This window comes from Varroa destructor, unplaced genomic scaffold, assembly GCF_002443255.2.
Source record: "Varroa destructor unplaced genomic scaffold, Vdes_3.0 BEIS01000002.1, whole genome shotgun sequence".
NCBI lineage: Eukaryota > Metazoa > Arthropoda > Arachnida > Mesostigmata > Varroidae > Varroa > Varroa destructor.
This window is the reverse complement of record NW_019211455.1, coordinates 50,811,332-50,832,720: the sequence shown is the minus strand read 5'-3', so window position 1 is coordinate 50,832,720 and position 21,389 is coordinate 50,811,332. Positions and strand designations below refer to the sequence as shown.

The window sequence follows — 21,389 nt, the reverse complement described above, 5'->3', positions numbered from 1 at the left end:
TGCACAGGTTGTTTCGTCCGCTTTTGCCTGCCTACATCGACCGGCACCATTGCTACACGTGTATACTATGATGGGATATAAAAGGCCAATTCTAATAATAATGTGGCCTTTTCTAGTGTGCCGGCGTGCCTGCTTTTTGTTGCTGTTGCTGCTGTAGATGCTGGTCCTTTCCCCCGCTGCTGTTTCTCGTGTTGGTAGGCGATAGACGAAGTGCCCACCGGCTCGATAGCTCTTTCCATTCGCACTACTCCTATAGCTACTACTTCCACCTATCTGGAGCGCGAGTGAACCGCAGTAAGAGCAGACCATTCTACTTAGCCGAGCACGTTTCGATGGGAGAGTGCCCGTCATAGTAGCGCCCGATGGGCGGAGCTTCGGTGGAGGATCCAAACCTCGCTAGTCAATAGGGTACGTACGGGCCATTGGAGTTATGTCCTTGCTCGTGTGCACACTGGTTAGTCCGCATGTGCGCGGACTACCAAAGGAAGACTCTGAAGGTGGGAGACCCACATTGCCTGCTCAGCAGAAAAATCGGCATGCGCTTACAACAATCTGTCCACGGGCATTAACCGAATCCTGTGATAGTGCAGTTCAGAGTCCTGAACATAAGAAGGCTCGAAGAAGAGCGTACCAGGTTGAGATTGACCTTACCCCAGTTTTAAGGAGGTTTGGCCGGTGAGTGAAGCAGTCTCATTAATGGATGGCGGATAGTTGTGGATGCATTGTGAGCAATAACGAACGAATGAGGTGTTGTCTAGGTTTACGTAAACGTGTACGCATAAGGTATCTATGTAACGTATATATGAAGAAGCGCTAGTGCAATTGCAGGTCGAGCCGAGATCGTGGGATTAGCAAAAATGAGGTGCATAGTTTTTACAGCCGAGGGCGTGCAACGTGTGTGCCGCTTTACACTAGTCAGCCTTTATGGGGCACAACTTGTTCTATCGAATATGACGTATCAAATAAGTTGCCATAACAGGCTGATTTTATCTATGTGATTTTTCTCCGCCCTCGAATCGGATGCTCCATGCTACACGTCAGCTATGTTGACGTTGTTGCGGCCCTACAAGGGCTACGCACTATTGAAAAGTGAGACATGCGAATCTGATTATGGCAGAGCTGTACGAAGAAATCAGGCAGAAGGACGATGAATTGCAGTTGTGTCTTATGCGCCAATGCCGCAATAATTGCAGAATACTGACGTATAGCAGAAAAAGTATGTTATGACATTTAACAGTTGACCATGCTCATCTCATTTAACAACGAAAGATCAGCTTCACATACAGAGCAACTACGATGACCCATATTCAACCCTACAAAGAAGGTGTATCCTACGGCCCACATCATCGTATGCTAGTCAAAATTAGCCATGCCCCTGCCTGACCTTTTACGTCACATTTTTGGTGCCCACCACGTTCAGCATCACTACGCTCATCACCGACCCTTCCTCGTACCGCTGTAACTCTTGACAAATTTAACCCTACCTAGCTCACGTGCTGCTAACAACAACAACAACAGATATTTATCAAAATCACATCGCAGACGCTCTACAGTGTTGCATGCGTTAACCGAAATCTGCAGTCTCCTTGCTTGGCCGTAGCAATCGGTGAAAAAAAAATCAGCCTTTACCACTCACTCATAGCTTTAGTATATGCGCGCCTACTTTGGCCTGCTTTGCTCTGGGCATTCAGACATTCACACCATCAGCGTGTAAGTACGGTAAGAGCGTTCCGTGAAGTCGATCGTGCTGCGGTCGCTGGCGTTGTCACGAAATTTATTGGCTTGACAGTGGGCTACTCGCTAAATCTCAGATCATCGTAAACCCGTCCGTTGCTAGATTACTAAGTGATTTCACACAGCCCGGCAGTGTTGTCTGTAGCTAGTGCGTCATACGAACGTTACTCGTATATCGTATAAAATTAGAGCGATGACAATAGCGCTTGACTGTCTTTGACCGGGGGTCCTGCGCTATTGTTTAATCAGCTCGACTGCTGAAAGTACAGAGGACCCTGGTTTACCGCCACTGTTCACTAGATTAACAATATTGACCACTTACTAAACTTGATAAAGATTCACGCGGGCGCGGCGACGGCAAACAATTCGCATTTTTTTTTTTGGTAGTTTTACGTCTCGGTACCTCTTCATCGCGAAGTCGGCGCCAGCATCTGCTTCACTCGCAACGGTCGCGCGACTCCATTGTTTCTTAATAACAATAAGGATTATACAGCAGAGAAACCCGGGCTATTACAAATGGTGAGCTCTTTTCCGGAAAATCTGCATAAATGATACCGGTCATGATCGTGTGATAAACTTGAATTTTCCGATAATTAACTCCAGTCACAGTGATAATCGATTTATTAAAGAAAGAGGCAATTCAATCAGTTTATACAAATCAAGTGTTCAGAAAATGTGACCAGTGCCTATAGTTCATACGCTGACTACAATAAACTCTTAGACTATCAATAACCGTTCTACCAAAAATCGCTGGCACTTTTAATATATTCGAGTGAAAAATATGCAAATTCATCAGCTTCATGCATATATATATATATATATATATATATATATACATATGTATGAGTTCATCATGTACGTACAAGTTCTGTGATCACGTCGGAGGCATTTAAAGTTTAAATGCCCTTCTACAAGATGCCCTAACACCCAACTAGCGAGCTTGGATGAGTGCAGCAGATTTCAATAGGAAATAGCCGGCTATCAAAACCAAGGGCGCCAAAAATCTTTCAGTTTCATGTTCTCACTCCGTTGTCTGACCCCCTCGCTAGCTCAGTCGCACGCGTTAAGTTGAGCCTGTTTTCTTCTTCGTTGGAGTTCTGCCTTCGGCCTCGCCCCACTCCTCTCGGCCCCACCCTCGCTCCTTTGATTTGTGTGCATACTCTGGAATTCAGTGAAATGAGTCGGGGCGATGAAGTTGCCCCCATTGCTTTTTCTTTTGCCCCTGCTATCTTGATTCTTTTCTCAATCAACTTCAAAGCCCAACCTGTAAGACCTAGCCGTGTCGAGCAAACCTATTGTGTCTGTTCTGCACTTCTTAGCTTTGAGTGAGCTGTATGGCGCCGCTACGCTACGAGCTCAGCCACGTCTTAGGTTAGCCGCTGTAGGCAATAACGTTGAACGGCTTATTCGGGTTGATGTCGATACTGCCCCCGGGATGCAGATTCGTTGCGACTGCATTTTATTCCTTTGCGATTATCCTTGCTGCTGTGCAATATAATTAGACATGTACTATGAGTGTAAGGTTGACTGACGCGGGTCAGCCCTAGAACCACTTTCGATGTTTTCGAGGTCTGATACACTGCTTTGGACGGGCAGCCAGTGACCTAAGGATGCCTTATAAAAATCCCGAGGGAAACTTACGCGAAGAAAAACATTTAGTGGGCAATTTTGTGAGATTGTAACTACCAATCTATATGTGGAGTATGTGGCTCGTGTTTAGGGTTCAAAGCTTGACAATAGTCGAATGACTTTGTTCATAAGATATTGATTATCTCTATATGGAGGCTGGGCCGTTCATTTTTGTCAAAGGGTCACCTATTTCAACTGAAATCGTTCAGAAAATTCGCACGTTTCATCGCTTGTCTGTCACACCTTCTACCTGCGGGCCTCACTGGGACATTTCATGCCGTTATAGTGTTTTCATTGTGTCGATCGAGACCTATAAACGGTATCGTCAGCGTCTCACGATGGCATATGGTAGACGGCGTACAATGTTACCTTTGGTCGCGCCCAGTTACTCAATGGGAGTATTTACGATGACCATTCATACATGAAACGGTGGCATCACGATATATTCGATGTTTCACTAGAATGCTTTTTTTGAATTGCACGACATCATCGATGACATGAGACGATCCTGATCCCCCTCACCATCACCACCGCCATCATGGTCATCATTAGATCAACAACGATACGCGGTGATCACCGTCGATTGCTACTGGCCTGCATCGATAGGAAACATAGGGTCGCGTCCAATGATTAGGAAATTAGATGGTTTCTACCTAAAGTCAGAGTGAGCGTCGTAAAGTAAGGACAAGCTGATGACATTAAGGACGGCATTATTGTGATCGCTGTCGTTGGACAGACATCTCGTAAAGAAACCTTCCGTACAAGGGTGTACATCTGTCGATCAGGCTCGCGTCTTCGGCTACGTTAGTCGGCTTGCCGTCTATAGAAGGTTTGACGACACCTACCAATTTAGCGATGATGGGCCTCAATCAAAAACGCGTAAAGCCATCACAACAACGACAACTATTTGCAAAAGAGGTTGCGCAATTTATATACGAACGGTAGCAATATGGCTACAGCCACTAAATCGTCATCGCTCGCAGACGAGAACGATTCAAAGCAAAAACGATAATGATTAATGCTGGTGAGGATGCTGAAGATAATAAAATAAATTAAATTAAATGTAAGAATTAAAATTAAAATGTAAGAACGATGATGATTGGTGAACACTGCTTGTCTTGGCGGCGTATCGAAGTAACAGTAGGAGTCACTCATTTGGTTTCTCGGCGTGATGACTCGGAGTCGCGTGCTCATTCTTCAGCTCGTCTATCAATCCACCGATGCCTGCATCGACGTCATAGTCATTAATGTGTAATAATGTAAAGCTTTTGAGTTACCGTCGTTGTTCGTGTTGCACAGGTTATCTGAAGAAGGGCATTATTTTAAATCTTCATAAGTGTTTATATTCCTTTTTGGCTCATTTTTCCTGCTATTGCCTGCTCCTGCTCGAACGAGAAAGTATGGTTTCCTCCTTACTATTGTTACTAGCAACACTATCATTATCGTACAATAATCACAGAACAATCGCTGGCCGGCATGTCATTTTGTCATATATTAAATCTTTGAATACAAAAAAGGCATTACTTCAAGCTGTCAATATTCTCAAGGAGCCCACAGGTGAAATAAACGCTTTCGTCGCTGTTATGACCACGGTCATTGTTCTGTCTCTATGAATTTGGGTATTCAATTTTTGTTTTTGTTTTCTTTACCTAACCTCAATTCGATTCGTCGTTGCGCCGATCATTGATCTGCCGCTACCGCAAACATCGCGGTCGCGGGACGCTATGCAGCTGTTACAAACGGGTTGCAAGCCCAGCTGCCTGCGCTGCGCAGTGGATAAGAATCGGATACTCAAAAAACTTCCTATGCAAAAAATCGGATCACGCGCGACAGCGGCTTAACTTAAGATAACTGGAAGTTACGAGTTAAATAATAATGTCGCCATATAAATACTTACATAAATTATGTGACACATCGAACAACGTCCGACAGATTCAGGCGTGAGCTTCAATTCGAATCGCTAATTTAAATGATCTTTAAGTCTACGGCAGCGATACCATCACCATGAGTTGTGGACTTAAACAGGCCAAAGGGCTAAGACGAAAAAAAGAATATGGAAGGTTTTTTGATAGGTGCTATGAGGGTACCGGTGAAAGACGATTAACTTTTGTTCGTATTATTGTTCGACATTTTCATGGAGCTGCGCAGCAAGATATTAAAAATAACCCTATCTGTGCCATTATTTTGTTTGGGCTATATCTGCTGAACAGTTCTCGCCTGCTTGCCCTCGCAAGTTTGTTGGGAAATGGGCAAAATTTCAGTACTGCAGCTATACTATATACACATGGATGTTTAGCCTTTATAGCAAAAAATACCGTCCGCGCCGTTTCTATACTATTTCATAACAAACAGGGCTGTCAGATTTAAGCAGCGTACCCATCAATGAAACATGCTGAACTAGTTAGTAATCCGCTTTGGTCGACTTAGACGACGCTGACTACGACCGCTAAGTAAGCACACAAAGCAGCACAACGCTATCGACCTTAGAGAGTGATTTTTTGTGCCATGATCATGCGTTGATTTTTTTTTCCATAATTCATAAGTAACGCTGTACTGCTCTCCAGGGTTCTTTCTCTTTGAAGCAGTATACACCTTCACTGTAATTGCCCTTCGTTGTAACCGGTCTATAGCAGGGAAAAAGGAACTAAAAAAAAAATGGTGAAAATAACTTCAAAATCATGTCTACGAAAACAAACGCTATCGATGCATACATGTACACGAACTTAAATCTTTAAATGTTTCTTTTTGCTTGCTATATCGATGAGCAATCGGTCTATCCCTTATAGTTCAACAATTTTTTTCAGGTGGGATGAACGAGCAGCTCTCAAGTATGTCGCTATTACGTCCGCGACGTACTTCCCTACGTATTGAATCTGTTTATAGCTGACCATGTTTATATTTGTTATTTTTATTATAACTACCGGTTTCCGTTACCACTGTACTCTCACGCAAGCGCGACCTGCATCGCATAATAATTGACAGCAAAAAATAGTAGCTTTGTGAATAGTGCTAGACTGACGTTCGTTGGCCACCCCTGAACCAAAGTCATGTGACATGGTATGTATTGACTCGGTTTGGAACTGCTTATCAAAATGTATTCATTCTTTGGGTATGAAGTATACGAGTCACTGGTTTGTTATCTACATGAGACGAAAATTAATTTCGTGTCCCTGATACCGAATACGTACTTCCTATAGAAATACTTACTCAACTACCTGACAGCACTAGAAGCTCAAGGCATCATAGTAAGATGGGGCGTGACGATTGGCGCATGTGGTTATTATCCAGTGCCTTTACTATGACGACAAACCTCAACTAGCTTTCTACATGACTATGGGAAAAAATGTATGCCTATCAATATTACCAACAGGGCAATCATTGGTCGTTGATAGTTTGAATACAATACTACGGTACAACAACATGTATTGACAACTTATCATATTCTTTTCATCTCTATCATGCCTTTAACGGACTGCCTGAAATTTACGCTGATTACAACTGGCTTTCTATTCTAGATAGCACAACATAAATACATCTGATTTCAGACAAAAAAAAATCAACAGCTCTTCACATGATACATTTGCCACCCATCGTAGATAAAATATAACAATAAATACAGACAACTTTTCTATCAACTCTGCTTCCTCTAGTCTCGAGACAGTTTCCATCTAACCTGCTTCTACACGGTGGTGTGGGGCATCATTAAACGTTGCCCGCTTGTTACATGGGTATCCAGTAAACAGGCCTTTAATGATGGATATAATCGCTACTCAACAGCCACCTTCACTCCCCAAATGCATTCTGCTCTTGGCTATTCACACGGACAAACCTACGTCCTTAGCGGCGGCGTGTCTTTTGCGACGTGAGACGAAACGAACGTAGTTCTGGTAGCCACGAAAAGTATGCCGTTTGACATCCCTTCTCCGTCGGCTTTTTGTTTGACGCTTCAAGAAGAAGGTTATACAGGATATATACATACAAGAGCTAGACAAAAGCGAACGTTACGCTACGCCTCTTTTGCTGCTAGCGCGTTTGCTGTAACAAAGGAAAAAAGTTGACAAAATATGCCACCCGAGCAGCAACGCCACGGGTCCGAAGAATGGAAAAATGCAGTATGCCCTCATGATAGAGGGCAAAAGGGGATGGGGCAACACCCAGAAAGCGTTGGACGATCGAAACATTGCGAGTATTGTTCATGGACATCACACTGAACCACTGACTTGAAAGAGCCGACTAGGACGTTGCCAATCACGTTCTATTCATACGAAATTGATGGAATTAGTTTCTACGCATGGCCGATCCTTAGGCTCTAGGGAAGAAACGTTTCTACGATGCTATCAGTTGAAAAGGACGAGGTGCAGGGAAGCTAAGTTTTTAATGAAGATAACTGCAGACAAAATATGATTAAGATGATTGTACTAATACGCAATTATTAAAGTCAAACTGAACAGCAAGTAAAAAAAAAGCGTGCTTTATATTCTTCATTTATATGCGCCACTCGAGACTTTCCGCCAGCAGAAACTCTGTGTTTGCAAATGGAGGCATGTGAAGACGCATAGAAGAACTACAGAAGAACAAAATAGACTATCTTTGAAAATATTATCGAATCTGCTCGGGCTAATTCCGAAATGCACTATAGGGTTGAGCGGCGTTGCAAAATGTATAAAAAAAATTATAGAGTTTTTCGCTAATGCTCTTCATAGGCCCAAAATTAATGTGAATAGGTACTTCTCAACAAGCCATACTAATAAGTCGGCTTTGTTCAAACATATGCGGAAGCTCAGCTGTACGTCTTTCTGATGGACGTCACTCGTAGGCATGCGACGATAACGAATTTGCTGCGTTCGCCAGCTCGAAAGAAGCAATGCCACTTAAATCAGCCCTCGTAGAATGAAACACACACACACACAGGCACACACTGACACACATGTACACACACTCAGACACATGTACACACACTCACAAACCTGCAGAGACACACGCACACACCACATACACAGATTCAGATACACACACTGCCGCTATATTCTTTGGTCTAAGTAATGCTTGAAGTGGTTGGCGAACTGTTGGCTCTTTTTCTTTGTTCAGTTAATAAATTCTGGCTTCGCCTATACGCGTTTGTCGTTACTTCAACATGTGCAAATGTTGTTAGTAGGGCTGTGAGGTCTTACTTGCTCGCGCGTTTAGCAGGTTCGTAACGAACGTGTGTGCTGAGGCTTTATATACTCGTTTAAGTTTGATGATGGTTCGGGTGACGGCGGCGGCATTTAATGAATCCGACCATCAAAGATAACAGGCCGTGCAGCGGCGGAATATACGTCGTCGTCGTCAGTGCCACACCAGAATAATCGTCTTATCAGAAAGCTTAAATGCGTTGACGGTGGTCCCAAACAAAGCGGCTGTAAAGGTCAGCCGGCTGACCAGTCATAGTCAGGCAAACAAATCAGAAGCGACATGATAACTCGTGCTCAATAGTTTCATGTATATACGTGGATAGTATATAAGCATAAATGAACAGTGACCAATTTGTTTATTAGCCACAATTTCGAAATTGTCACTCGCTCTATCTAACGAATCCAGGTGCTCTGCATGATATAATCGTGATGAACAGTAGCGAATTTATAAATATGGTCAACGTATATCAGTAAAAAATTGTCGACGCGCCAAATATCAGCGTAGGTTCATAAACTGCTTATTGCAGGGATGATCAAAGTACTGTTCTGTTTTGCGTACGACTTCAAGCCCCTGGGGCAAGAACTCAGCAAAAAGATGACGCCTTTTAGTTGCCTTGAAGGTGCCTAGAGTGGTTATCGGTAGCTCTCTAACGTGAAAATTTGCACTTGGTATTATGTACACGCTTCATGCACAGCTCGCTAGTAGGTGCAGAGTGACACAGTCGATAATTTATGTTAATTACGTTTGTGTGCATCATTAGTTAATAGCGATCGTTATTCAACTTGCACATCTCGGTCCACCGATAATCTGTAAGTACCACGCCATCGGTAAATTAAGTCTGCAAGAGTCGCTAAGTTACAATAAGTTGCCCGGTTGCTGCCAGGGATTAAAATGAAGTATCAAAATAAGTAGATGAAATACCGAAAATCCTTGTGTTAAAAATGTTGGGGTATGTTATTACAGACGGGATGATATGTCGCTTTATCAAACAAACGATTCTCTTTAAAAATTTATAGCAAGTAATCAGCATAGCAGATAACTACCAAGGTAACTGTCGGGAAAATTGCCAGGGCCCCCTCATGATCATCTTTACCCGCGTTCTCCGTATTACCTATATATCTGTGCACGTACACATGAACGTGCAGTTATCACAGATAGAGACTTGCGTATTATTACTATTACAGGTCACAACTACCGCTGGTACAACCGATCCTAAAACGAATCCCAGCTGAATCAGACGATTCCTGAACACTAATATATAAACGATGCCGAATACTGGGTGAATCATCAGATTCATCGGCTTCGAAAGTCGTTAGCGTCAAAGAAGACGCCTAGAAAATTGTGGTAGTTGTTATGTGCTTGACTGCTATTGTTGCTGCAGTCCCATACCCGCTGCCAAATACCATACAGAAGATAAATGAAAACAGTAGATTTTATTCATAGTTTGAATCCGTATTTTCTGCTCAGAGCTGCCAACATAATCAACGCTATCGCTGATGCTGTCCTTAGAATTGGACTATCGATAGTAGATACATTCTTTGTTAGACAGCGTTATTTTGTACGCAGTTTCGACCACCGTCGTTGAAATTACCACTAATCATTACCTCCACTCAGGACGTAGTATGAACATGAGAAGAAAGGGGTTAAGTCGTAAGAGTGATGCGAACGCAAACGGGTTTACGCTGATCGAGAAAATAGTCTCAGACATCTTATAAATTATATTCACGATACCTGTAAGCGTATTTCATTGTATTCAACATATTAAAGGACGGCACAAACCTTTATGCTTCAAAATGAACACTGTATAGCGAACACGGAACATTGCGCGACGGCGCATATAAGACACGTTTTTCTCTCACCGCTTATTAAGCAGCCTGTCGAGATAGGCTCTTACGTAAGGACCATTGGCCATTGATATACTATGGGACTAACCAACCACGTCAACGGCTATCCTAAATGAGATACTCTGTTCAATAACTATAACGAACCTAAACATAGTATCTCATTTTATTAAAAGAGAGACGCTATTCGGACTTGGAACAAATACCGGTAACTGCAGCGCCTTGTCCGTAGCTTCAGTATAAGCGATGGTATGATACTAGATTGGAATATACCGGAATGGCCACTGGTCAATTCATACAGCTAACATTTTTGATGATATTCGGTGACAACCTCTACAACATGGTCCTAGTCGCGTTTTCTGTTGTTCGTATAAAACTGTCACGATATTGCCAGTCGCATAGCCATTTTGATGAAGACAAATAGGCTGGTTTTTTTCTTGTTGCTCTACGGCTATATTAAAATAGCGCTCGGCGGCCGGCATTGGCTTATTCGCGCCCAAACCGAATCTTCAAAGATTTATACTTTTTCGCATTATCATTGTACGTATTATTAATTTTTTCCCGTTGTCATGTCAAGCATTTGAACAAAACAACCTCATAAACACTGTGAAGCTGGGCCATAATATCTGGCAAAAGCTGGCGCTACCTAGCCTAGTTCACAATGTGTGATGGAACAAGTATGGTAAACCGGCACATATTGGTACCTAAAAAAAAGGCAAAACTAGAAAATGTAACATCGTATCATACGACGCAAATGCATCGTGCATCCAGAACGATCTGTTCAACAGTCTTTGTCACCGCAGAACGTTAGGAGTACGCGTAGTTTAATCCCCATATAGAGAGAGAGGTGCCTTTAGGAGCCACGAAAGAATTATCTACTGATCGGTGGTAACAACGGTTGCGAAATGCGATATAGGCAAATTGGTAGTTCTTTATCCCTAGATGGCTACCACGTTTTCGTATGCCAAAATATTTATGATGCTCTAAAGGTAGACTGGAGCCGTATTCGTTTCAGCTGTTCACCGGTTCGACTTTGTCGAGTGGGTGAACAGCCATCGCCATGTTCGCTGCCATGCATTTGCTAAGAGATAAATATCAAATGTATGAAATTTATTTAATTTTTACCGATCGGACAGGACTTGGTTCCAATAAATAGATGTGTTTTATCGTGAGGACTATTTTCACTGAGAATTGATACCGGCGCTGTAGTAGATACAAATAGCTCGTTGATTTTAGTATCGTATTTGTACGCCATCGCTTTGATTTGACGGTGGCACGCTCCGCGAGAATCTATGATCGCGTTATAGCAATTTAGCCTCAGATTTATGTTGGACGACATTATATAATCGAAGCAATCTTTTTAGATTTTTCTTTGTGATAAATGGATGACAGATATGCAGGCGACAAATAAAATCCGCGCCATGTCAGTAATTGACTTGTTTTGGAAAACTATGCTCCTTGTTATTTTTGCTAATGACTTATTGATTGCTAACTTACTTATATATATATATATATTTTTTATGCGACGGCATTTGAACGCGAGCTGAGTTTTGCTAAAATTGGTTACATAAGCTAGCTGCAGATTATGCCGGACATCTTATTAGATTTTTCATAAACGTAATAGTACGTTTATTTGTAAGTATGCTTCTCAACTGTACGACATACATTGATGACACATTAGAAAATTCTATGTCTTTTACAGATGTAGCACCAGTCCACAGCTTTAGACAACTATTTCCTTTATTTTAAACCTTTATTCCTTGTAAGTCGTACCATCTGATGCTCTTTCCTCCATATTGACAGAACAGGAATTTTATGTAAAATTTTAATCTTTTCTGAACTTGCAGTCATCAGAGTAGCGGTTTAGGGCCCAGTCCACCAGTGGATTTGAATACCAATAGCGGTCTCGGCCTAGGCGTAGGGGTACCACGGCGTCTCCTAAAGGACCTCCAGGAAGACCGCGATCATCGAAGGCACCGCAGCGCCTCAGCATCTGGACAAGGGGCCTTACAGATTCAGCCAACGCCCAAAGGGACTGATAAGAACGGACTTGTATGTATCAACAAACGATTGTAGCAACAGTCATATATATATATTTACTCTGAATAAAAGTGCACAAACTTAATTGGTAATTATAAGGAACACTTAGTTTTATCACATCTATCTGCTCGGTCAGCGGGATCTATTTGACAAGAAGCTAGTAATCGTTAAAGCTGCTTAGAATATAATAATAGTTATAATAACATATTGTTTCTCTGCACTATAACCACACTTTACGACTATTTTTCTTAAGCTAGTAAATATTAGCTCATCTAACGCATACCAATGCCAAATTAACGGTTGTTTTCTCTCGAATTGTTCCTCCTCTTTTATTTACCTATTATAATGTTGCATTCAGGTTCGACGCATTGATGATGACCTCGTTAAGCGTCGTTGTCATGGCGGCCAAGGTTACGAGCTGTCTCAAGATCTACTCGATAAGCAGGTCGAGATGCTCGAACGCAAATACGGTGGTCTACGGGCCCGTAGAGCGGCTACTACTATTCAACGAGCATGGCGAGCTTACCTCATGCAACGACGCTTCCGCGACATCACCCAACAGGTGACACAGGCCAACAAAGATGGCCTACTATTATCTAGCACCTCATTAACGGGGTCAGCGCGCCGACTTGCACGTCGGGCCGTTCCTTCGATTCTCTCCGATGGAGGACTTCACCATCAGCATTTCTATCACCACAATTACTTCAGTGGCAATTACACGGCAAACAATCCCTACTACCAACAATGGGCATACTCTAGTCAGCATTACCAGCTGCCTCCACAACCACCAACAAGTCAACAGACGGCACAAAACGGCGGCCTCACGGCTGCAATAGCCGCAGGTGGCGTCGCCAGTGTCGCCACTATTGCACCACTGCAAGCATCCGCCCCCATTGGGCTTCAGCAGACTGCGCTGCCGCAAGCCACCGGCCCGGTTAGCGAGGTTATGCTCAACCCGGTAAGTACTTGTTGTCTTGTTTATGGTTAAACTGAAGGGTTAAGAGAGAGAAGACGAAATGGGCCAAAATACCGTAGCTCTAAAAATAATCGTTTGCGGTTTTGGAATAATGAGAGCATTTTCAGTAATGTGAATATTTTTCATTGATGTGTGCACGCGTACACTTTCTCTACCAAAAATTGGTGTCGAGGCTTTTCGAGTTACCCAAATACATACCGCCATTTCCCTACGCATTACTTCTAAGTGTCGTCATGCTGTTGTTAAACTGTCAAGTGATATAGAATATGAATTGAATGACGTATAGATGAACCACGCATGATATGACCTGTACATGATCCCATCCATTCCTTTCCTATAAATATCCAATTATCCTTTCTATCACCCAACTGAGAAAGAATAATATTCTGTGGGCTTGTAAATCTCCTTATGGACTAATGCATGGCGTAGTTTGTTTTGCTTTACGGCTAATGGTGGCAGTTTGGCATGTACATACATAAAGCAGCGCCTACAACGGCGCCTTATGGTGTATACTGGTAAAATCCGCTCACGCTGTGTATAGAAATGTACACATCTAGCTGATGTATATATACGAGTATACTTGTATGAATTTTTATGTGTGGCTGTGCTGGAATCCTAGGGTCCTTCTTCGGCTTTTGCGTTTCGGTATGCACCACTTTTGAGTCATTAAATCGACGCCCGTGTTTTTCCTATTATATATACACTTAGAATAATTGTACCTCGCGCTCTGAATTCACACAAGGTGGACAGCGCAACTTAAATACCGTATTATTATCTACTCCATTTCTGTCATGCTCTGCGTATACTAATACATATCATTCAGTCGTTCAATTCTGTTGATGCTTGGACTAACTGACTGACTGAGAGACACAAACTTAGCTTTTTTTTTTGTTCTAGGTGCGAAAAACTTCCCTCCAGCTCACAGTAGTTAATTGTTCTCTAACAGCAGTATCTACCCGTTTTTTCATTCCACATTGCTGCGTCTATATATACATATACCGAATATCGGTACCGATAGTAATGCCAGCTCGCTACCAGCGGGAGCAGCAGTAACAAAACCCCGTTTATTACTCTTATGCCGACGACCGAGCCAGTCGCGCATGTACACGTTCTTTAACAGTTCCGTACTGTAACCAGCTGTATAAATAGAAATGTTCATCTGAGCGCTCAATCGGCCGTATCGCTGAAATGGATTTATATTTACATAGTGAATACCGAAATATTTATGCCATGCTTCCACTTTTATTTGGACTGCAACAACGGCGGTATCATCCGCCGTTGTTAACGCCGGGGCTACTCGCATAACCGACACGGTAGAGCAAAAAAAAAGCTGTTCCATGATCCCAGATAGAGACAGGCATGCCTATGTGAGGACCGTGATATTTCGGCCGGTAGGAATTTTTCGCCACACCTAGCGTTACCTACCACCGCCCATTTAGTTGAGACCGTTTACCTAGTTAAGACCTCCCTGTACATTCCTGTCAATAGTTAGAAAGCAAATGGGCCAGATAGCAGATCATAGGTCAAATACCGTTATATCGCCATTTTATTCCCTATTATTTCGGCAGTGCTACAGGAAACATTTAGGTGAATCAAATATCTGTAGATAAAAAAAATAGGTAGAATTTCTTTTGCTGAAGATAGAAGTGTGTTATCAAAAAAAAAAAAAAGAAAAACAGAGACAACAACAACACAGTAAGAGTTGGGCTATAAAATTCTACTTTTTTTTTTTTTACCAACTGCGAATTATCACAGAATAGTAGCACTAACGAAAATTAATTGTTCAGATAGGCGTTTCTTAGATAGGCTGCGAATAGCGAAGCCTACCTAACCTTTCCAGGCTCTACTGCCTATCGGTGGGTTGCCAGAGAGATTGATCAAATACTCTTTAACGCTGGCCTTTCCAACTGTGGCTTTTAGGAACCCTTAGGCAGCTTATCTCGGTGCTTCTACATTCTCGTCCCCTGTTCTTATAACCAGCTTGAACTACACGTGCTTCAAAACTTATGTTGTACCAGGCGTGCAACTTTTCATGTTCGAACGTCGCTGATGCCCATGGCATATGATTGCAGCAATTAATTTTGATGCAATTTACAAATCGAGTCGACTATCTAAACCAAAAGCAGACTTGAAAATCATTACGACTGACCTATATGGCGGGGCTGTTTCGTCGCTTACTTTGCCCACCAGCGGTTGCAGCATGAAGCTTACTGTATGTAAATGATCAAAAGAGGCAGAAATAACAGTATGGAAATAGCCGACTTGAAAAGATATTGGCTAGCCACTAATGGCGGGTCAAATGAAAATCATATAATACGGAGGAGGAACACGGACCAGTCACGTTTCAAGCCATATCAGAAAGTGTAAGTTCCAGAAATCATATCCACTCGCGATCATTGATCACCTACTACTTACACTTAACGCAAAAGAAGACGCACTCTCAGATTGCGAAATTCGTCCGGTCTGAGGATGGGAATCGCTCGGGAAACATCGTTTTTCATTTGTTTTTAATGTAGGTGTTTTGATTCACTCAATTTCGGGCAGCACCATTCTAAGGATCTCCCAGTTTGATGATTAGTAAAATGGCGTTCATTATCTCGACGATTTCTCATATCGGAGAATGTATGCTACAAACGTGTTGAATGTCTTCATAAAGTGGCTCGTGTTATATGACAAAGTCTTAAGTACAATAAATCATCACTAGGTTGTTAGAAAGATTCTACATTTCACCATGGCCTATGTATATAATATGTAACAGAAGGCTCAGAATTCTAATTGAGCTGGCAGTTTTTCCTGGCCGGTGTCGCCTTAAGGCAATATGCAGTCGAGCTCTTGGGCTCACCTTGCTAGAATTCTAATGAATTTGCACTCCAGCTCGTTCAGGATCAGTTTGTAACATCCATGAAACGACTGTAGTAAACTTGGGGTAGTTAAATTCGAATCAGCAGATATGGACGTCTACACGCGTCGAACCGCAATGCGCGCCCAACTAGTAGCTAGTAGTTTTGCTTTTCTCTTCTGCGGCATATTTTTCACTGATGGTTTTTTTTTATTTCTTTGTTTTTTTTTTTAGTGTTGTTGCGTTTTAGATTTGTCACACACACGCACACACCATCCCGTATCACGAGCTTCAAACGTAGCAGGCATTCCTTGATGATTCGTTACGAACAGTTGTGGCCGGCCTGCACGCATTTACCCTGTGGAAATAGTGGTACAATAGAGATGACTAACCAAATAACCGCCGCTCTATACCATTAAGCGTACCACCGCTAAGGCAGCTCTGCAAGGTTTCTACAACTAAAAGTATGATAAGGATATGGTCCTCGAAAACGGCGTACGTATCTCTAGCGCCTATGATCGAATATTTTGATAAATGCAAACAGATGGAGATTGGGTGAACCCACTGGACGCCAACCCATTGATCAACTATCTGAGTGGCAGCAGACCAGCTATAGGACTCCTTTCTCCTCGCCTTACATAAGCCGGAAAGCGATTGGGTGGTCACAGGGCCATCGAGAAAAGCTCGTTACTCCTCCTAACGTTTTGCGCAGTAGAACTAACGGCGTGAAGCACATTGCCGTTGTGGCTCACCTCCAAGTCTCAGTTTTTGTCGTATTCTTAATTGAATCAACAGTCTCGAGGAGTCGAAAAATCTGCGGAACAGTGGGAGAGAGCGACTTGCTTAGATACGGACATGGTGGAAGAGGGGAACCCATAAAAATGCGACGAACCAACGCAAACTCATTGCGAGTCTCGGGTGAAACCTTTTTTTAAGCGGAAATACTTCCGCAGATTGTAGTTTCGGTTTGCCTTTTTCAGCGATGTAGATTGTGGTATTTAGAACGCATAATCAGATGCAGAGCTTCGTTAGTTCGCCAAATGGGTGTAATATCACGTTCGTTGGCATCTCACAACAAAGAAGTGATGACATCTGTATCGAGACGCCTGTCGGCGGGCAGAATTTGAACCACGTCGGCCATCGCAGGTGCCAAGCACTGTTCATAATAGGACAAAAAGGGCAAAGTTTCTAGGACTACAAAGCGTATTTAGTACGATGAACCTGATCGAAAACCCACAGTTTGGTCCTGACACATGTCAGTAAAGCGGTTGCAGTGACAAAGATACCGTGTTATAAAACATCAATACGCTCGATTAGGACAAAAGCAAATACACTAAATAAATAAACATCAAAAAAGCGAATCAGAGGAGAGAGGAAGAATACTTGGTTAACTTCTGTTTGAAGCACGTTCTTGTAAGCTAGCAACTGGATGCGAACATTACCGAAGCGCTGTAGAGCGACACGTATTCGAACAAACGGGTGTTTGTTTTTTGCAAATTTTGAAACATCACCCCCCGTTGAAGTCGAATTTTCTCGTGAGTGCTCACACTAGATCAGCGATGACAGAGCTGACAGACATCAGATCCTATGCTCTTTATCGCTGCGTATATAATGCCGAGGGTCCATGTAACAAACGACAGGTTGTAAATGGTTTCGGGAAGAGGAAGTAGCGCAGAGGAATGAATCAATTGCATGTCTGTTAATTATTGTTCTTGTCGTCACAGACATTCGTACATGCACAGATTCATATAGGTAGTGAGTAAGAGACAAAATACAATCAAATAAACCAAATATGAAACATCGATTGTAACAGTCGTTTTAAAAGCATTATATTTTGGACGATATTGAAACATCATCTGAAATAGGCCCAATACGCTTCGTAAATATTTGCATTGGCATTCGATTGAAGTAAGTTTTTTTGGTGGCCGTTTTTTTGGTGCCGATAGGAATGTTTTACTTGTCATCATATAGAACTGTACCCTATCGACTTTTTCGTACCAAAATCATTTTTGAAGATCATCGTAAGAATGCTACCAAGTCGTCCATGGCCACTCTCTCTGCCCTGACCGAGCCATCGCATTCCGTATCTATGTTTCTAGAATGCAATTTATCAGAGCTTTCTCATCAACTCGATTGCTATTGTTGCTGCTCGTCCTGAGCACTGACATCACATATTCAGCCGTACCAGCTTAAGACTGTCTGAACGATCGGAATGTCGCTCGATCCTCCGCGTCTCTTGATTGTCACAGCTGCGGCAGAGACGAACTCCTCAGCGCAGAGTGCCTTAGGGCGTCAGATCTCGTGACCGGGGGACCTCAGGAGTAAAATAGCCATCGTAACAAAACCAAGGATGTAGACCTCCTCTCCTACAACGGCGACAGATGCCCGCCCCTGAATGTTTGCAGTATTGCGGTTAACTATGCGCGACAGGGCTGCGGTGCCCAGCGGACACAAATGGATCCAACGCGTGAAATGTGACCGAAATATTCATACAGGTTTCATGTAGGATAACTGCCTTCAGCAGAGAAAACTGCTCGCTTTGTTATAGCTTGATACCGCTTGTACTACGCACTCGACCAGTAGCAGTAGCAGGTGGATTCTCATCGGACTGCAGAGGAGATAAGGCTGTGGTAGTCAACGCAGTGAGTGTGCATCAAAGTAAAGTACCTGTTGGGACTGTGTAGAAAACTATGCTAAAGCCCTACACGACCTGGCAGATCAGAATTACTGCCCAGTAGATGCCTTTCTATCGCTTTAGCAGGGGATCCGCTACAGACATGCATGAGCAACTGGGTATAGGATGTGGATCGCTGTGAAAAAAAAACTCTTCTGGGGTAGCTTTGTAGATAAGAATCAAGCCTGCTAGCAAATACCTAGACAGGCGCGTTCCGTCCCAATTAGGTTTATTAAGCGTCTGATAATTACAATTGTATCGTCTGTACTGCCATCCGCTAAGGGCCCGTCAAACATGACTCGACAACGAGGCGGCAGCCGCCGTCCATACTATGTGGAATCGATATATAGAAGATACGAAGTCAGTTTACGGCTAGGGAAATACAGGAGCTGGTTTTAAATATAGTATTTCTATATGTACTTGCTGTGCAGCTATTTTCGTACGAGCGGCTACCACCTATTGTTTATCATATATTATATACTTCTTGCCATATACGAGTTCACTTTTCTTCTACTTTACTCATAGATAAAACCCTTCCAATCGTTTACGCTATACTTTGATGTCAGTGCCGAATGTGCGATGTCGAACCGACTAGATCAACTGGAAAAAGGTAGCTGAGCCGTTACGCTATTAGACACGAACTAAGCGTGAGCAACGAATAACACAGTAAAAAAAAAATTTACCAAATGTTACTCTCCATGGAGAGTATGTCTTCAGAAAGGAGACCTATAGGAAGTGCAGGGTGCAGAGAATGCTATGTACGAAGGACAGCTTTTATTTTAGACTAAGTCGACACCGTTGGTTGAACGGTGTGGAAACAAAGGCGAAATGTATCAGACAGACGTAGGTTACCACTGTGGGTGTCTTTCGTCTATACAGTCTTGATACAATATCGTTTCAAGTGTCAGTTTTTCTATCTATTGATTTGCATCCGCCAGCCGAAACAGTGGTCGCGGCGGTGATCCGAGATCGCACCACCCACGATCACAGCTCCTGAAGCGTCTGTCTGCATTGTCGATTTGCAGCCGATGCAGCACTACAAGACTGTCTGGACACGGAAACAGTCGGTAATTTCAGCAGCACTACCAATGGTGGTATATTGCATCGGTGGCGTCAATTGTATCGTTGTACTAGCTATTTGCGCGTCATCCGTGACAGGTTGGTGCGCTGACCGCCGCTGCTTACTGCAACAGCTAACTAACTTGGTAAAGTTAAACACTTATGGTACATAAAGAATCGTAATTGGCTGACGCTTGATGATTAGCGGAGTGGCAACGACCTACACACGAGAGCGTGGTACGCGCCGTCCGTCGTCGTTTTCTCACGATGATTCTGTGTCATCTCTGTCATATAGTCACTCAGCTAGCTCAATGGCGCAGATTAGAAGGCGGGTTCGATGCGATTTGGAAATTGTACTTCGTCTAAATAGATGGTTTCGCTGCGTCTCGTAAACTTTCGAACGCATTCAATGAAAAAGCGGTTTGTTTCTGTGACTGATACGATTCAGCCAACGGGGGAAAGCTGTTTCGCGTAGTTGAAATTAGCGCCGCCAGGGCCCTAACAGGTAGCATTCGACGTTGTTGGGGTTCGTTGCAATCGTGCGCGAATAGAAGTAAAGTGCGGTGACGGGTTTTTGACACTGCATCTTCTATTTAATTGTTATGTTTTGGGCAAAACAAGGCAGAATAGTTTAGCCCTTGCGTATAGTCAAAGCGTGTCTATCTGTTGTTATTTACCAAGCCAGTTCTCGTGTGGCGGTCGGTTTTTATGCGTCGCTTATCAGCGCCCGTTTTACTGACCAGTAAAGCCTTTCTTCTTCCTGTCGGTCTTTGCGCCTAGTTGACGACTGGCACGCATAGCTTCCTTTCTCCCTCTGTACATGTCCTGTGTGTCAGGACGTGCGTGCGTGCGTACATATCTCGGTGTATCTGTGCGTGTCTATGGACACAACGCTCTCCACGGCAAATCCACTATCATCGATTGGCGTTTTTCGGCTTCATCTTCATCCATTACTTAACCATTACAGATATTGTTCGACTATTCTTATCAGACTCCCGCCTAGAGTACAACGCCTCGTTGTCTCCTTCCATCTGCTGCGCTGAGCTCCGTCATTCGCTGGCTTCTCTAAAACGACGCCACAGGGATGGCTTGGTTTGGGGACGAGAAGCTCTTGGACGAGGATCGTAACAGCTACAGGAGGAAGAAGAAAGAGACTGAGTTCTCGAATCGGGCAGGCAACCGCTCAGACTGAGTCCAGTACGCCATTCGACTGTCACCTGAGTCTCGATCGTGCTTCGACTGCTGCTCTCCTCATCCAAGTTTCAGCGATGTGATGATATCGCCATAGTCATTGGTTCCATGCTGCTGGCGCCGATTACTTGCGCGTCTGCTGTGGCAGCATCGGATCCGGCTGCCGGTGGACTAACACCAGTAGCACTAGGCTGACGTGTTCGTTCGCTCTATTTCAACCGAGTGTACTAT

The 21,389-nt window shown here is 43.3% G+C and overlaps 1 protein-coding gene across 1 annotated transcript in view; it reads left to right on the top strand.

Moving 5' to 3' along the window:
* Positions 1-21,389, top strand: part of siz (Brefeldin-resistant Arf-GEF family protein schizo) — a gene marked incomplete in the record, with an annotated part of 514,736 nt that overhangs the window by 481,346 nt on the left and 12,001 nt on the right. Inside the window, 2 exon segments of the mRNA XM_086981860.1 lie at positions 12,227-12,431; positions 12,778-13,377. Of these exon segments, the coding sequence (XP_086837986.1) occupies positions 12,227-12,431; positions 12,778-13,377 (805 nt within the window).